Below are 3,284 nucleotides of genomic sequence, written 5' to 3'. Positions count from 1 at the left end.
GGCAGCGGATGGAACCATGGAAGCGGAAGTGGATCATAGGGTGGGGGAGGGGGCGAAAATCCTGGGAGCCTTGAAGAATGTGTGGAAGTCGAGAACATTATCTCGGAAAGCAAAAATGGGTATGTTTAAAGGAATAGTGGTTACAACAATGTTGTATGGTTGCGAGGCGTGGGCTATGGATAGAGTTGTGCGCAGGAGGATGGATGTGCTGGAAATGAGATGTTTTAGGACAATGTGTGGTGTGAGGTGGTTTGATCGAGTGAGTAACGTAAGGGTAAGAGAGATGTGTGGAAATAAAAAGAGCGTGGTTGAGAGAGCAGAAGAGGGTGTTTTGAAATGGTTTGGGCACATGGAGAGAATGAGTGAGGAAAGATTGACCAAGAGGATATATGTGTCGGAGGTGGAGGAAACGAGGAGAAGAGGGAGACCAAATTGGAGGTGGAAAGATGGAGTGAAGAAGATTTTGTGTGATCGGGGCCTGAACATGCAGGAGGGTGAAAGGAGGGCAAGGAATAGAGTGAATTGGATCGATGTGGTATACCGGGGTTGACGTGCTGTCAGTGGATTGAATCAGGGCATGTGAAGCGTCTTGGGTAAACCATGGAAGGCTGTGTAGGTATGTATATTTGCGTGTGTGGACGTATGTATATACATGTGTATGGGGGTGGGTTGGGCCATTTCTATCGTCTGTTTCCTTGCGCTACCTCGCAAACGCGGGAGACAGCGACAAAGTATAATAAATAAATAAATATATATATATATATATATATATATATATATATGTATGTATATATATATATATATATATATATATATATATATATATATATATATATATATATATATATATATATATATATATATATATATATATATATATATATATATATATATATATATATATATATATATATATATATATATATATATATATATATATATATATATATATATATATATATATATATATATATATATATATATATATATATATATATGGATGGAGTGATAAGAGGGATGAAAGCAAAACTAGGGAAGGAGGTTGCCTAGGTGGAGTGTGGCAGTAAGATATGGTGGCTAGTGGCAAGCCTTTTTGTGGGTGATACAGTGTTGTTTACTGAGAGAGAAGAGGAGTTGCAGAAGGTTGTAGGTGAGTTTTATGATGTGTGTAAGTGTAGGTAATTGAAGGTAAATGCAAGTAAAAGTAAAGTAATGGTGTCTGAAGGAAACAGAGTGAAAGTACAGATTTTGTAAAACCTTATAGAGTGAAAGAAGAAAGTGTACTAAATTGAGCTATGGATATTGGGGAAAAAGACTGGAAGAAGTGAGCGAATTTAAGTATCTGGGAGCTGTCTTGGGTAAGTGTGGCGATATGGAAGGAGAGATAAGGGAAGAGAGTAGTATAGGGTAGAAGTGCCACTGGGTCCCTTAATAGAATAATGAAGAGTAAAGGTGTAAGTATGGAAGTGACGAGAAGAGTAAGGGACAGCATAATCCTCCCAACCCTGACCTATGCTACTGAAACATGGACAAAGAATGAGGTACAAAAGTCAAGAGTCCAGGCTGTGGAAATTAGTTACTTAAGAAGAGCATGTGGTGTGACTAAATGGAATAAAGAAAGAAATGAAAGGTTGTATGAGAGATGTGGTATGGTAGGGAATGCAAAGGGAGTGAATTGTGGACTGGTATAATGGGTGAAACATAATACTTTGAGGTGGTTTGGGCATGTGGAATGAATGCAAAACTAGGAGTTTGAAGGGAGCGTGTATGATGACAGTACAATCAAAGGGGTTGGTGTGAGTGGAAGACCACCTGTGCAGTGGGCAAATAGGGTAGAGGGATACTGGAGGGTGAGAAATAGTGGAAGAATGCATGGAATGGTGTATGCAAGGAAGGCATGTAAGTACAGGGATAAGTGGAGGCTCTTTTGCCATGGCCACCCCTTAATGGGAGTCCCAGAGGGAATGGGTATCATAGATATCGATAGAAAAGATAGATGTCATTACCAGTGCAGAGAAATAATCATATACACTACACTATGAAACAATTCACAGCCAAATATATTAGAAGCCAAGAATAGTGGTTAGTGCAAGAATAAAGTGGATAAATATCCCTGAGTTGCTGTTATGATAATACAGATAAAGAACAAACAAATTAAGACATTTCTGATACAATAGAAAATAAAGAATAAATTCTAATTTTTGAATTTCAAATGCTTTGCATACATAGTAAGTATAACAATGCTATTACTATTTTAAACATAACTGATCTGCAGAAATGTTCCAGTGCAGATGGTTCTTGCACTACATTCCTAAAAGAAGTGCATCAACAACAGAATTAACTGGTAAAATTTTCAGTTCTGTAGTTGCTGGTGGAAGTTTCAGAAGAGCCTGAGCTGAGGCCATTGAGAGGAGACGAGAAGAAATCTGATTGCCAGTAGAGTGAGCAACTGGAAGTTCTGCTCCAGGATTCCAAAAGAGAGTAACTCTGTGGTACTCAGGTCTTGGGTCCAGCTGTATGTCTTCTGATAACTTTGCTTTTATGCAAGTATTTTCACAAACTGTTCTGCCACTCATTTTGCGGCAAAGAGGCAAGAGATATAAAGTAGATGTCACAATGGCTGAAACAGGATTTCCAGGAAGTCCTAAAATCAGCTTTTTCTTTCCATTAAACTGGCATGAAGCAAAGGTGGTTGGCTTACCAGATTTCATAAAGACCTGAGCAAAATGAATTTCAGCATTAAAATCTGACACAAGTACAGGCCGCAATATGTCACGTTCACCCATGGACACCCCTCCAGTGGAGACCAATACATCAGCCTGGCTAAAGGCACCCTTAAGTATAGTTAAGAGGGTGTTTGGATCATCCTTGGCAATGCCTGCATCAATGACTGGGTAGCCAAACTGACGTAAGAGTGATATAAGGGTCATCTTGTTACTGTCACGGATATGTCCTTTCTGCAATGGCTGTCCTGGTTCTTGGAGTTCATTGCCAGTGGAGAGAACAGCAACTACTGGCTTGCTAGCTACCATCACATCAGTCACTCCCACAGTGGCCAGGAGGATATATATATATATATATATATATATATATATATATATATATATATATATATATATATATATATATATATATATATATATATATATATATATATATATATATATATATATATATATATATATCTTTTTTTTTTTTTTTTATACTTTGTCGCTGTCTCCCGCGTTTGCGAGGTAGCGCAAGGAAACAGACGAAAGAAATGGCCCAACCCCCCCCCCATACAC

At 38.2% G+C, this 3,284-nt stretch overlaps 1 protein-coding gene across 1 annotated transcript; it reads right to left on the bottom strand.

Moving 5' to 3' along the window:
* Nucleotides 1–1,574: 1,574 nt before the first annotated feature.
* On the bottom strand, nucleotides 1,575–3,042 carry LOC139757373 (gephyrin-like). Its single transcript, XM_071677783.1, has one exon. It carries the CDS (start codon nucleotides 3,030–3,032, stop codon nucleotides 2,304–2,306), a length of 729 nt encoding a protein of 242 aa, XP_071533884.1. The 5' UTR covers nucleotides 3,033–3,042; the 3' UTR covers nucleotides 1,575–2,303.
* Nucleotides 3,043–3,284: the final 242 nt, after the last annotated feature.

The sequence above is a fragment of the Panulirus ornatus genome, chromosome 26 (assembly GCF_036320965.1).
Source record: "Panulirus ornatus isolate Po-2019 chromosome 26, ASM3632096v1, whole genome shotgun sequence".
Classification (NCBI taxonomy): Eukaryota; Metazoa; Arthropoda; class Malacostraca; order Decapoda; family Palinuridae; genus Panulirus; species Panulirus ornatus.
This window is presented reverse-complemented; position numbering and strand designations above follow the sequence as displayed.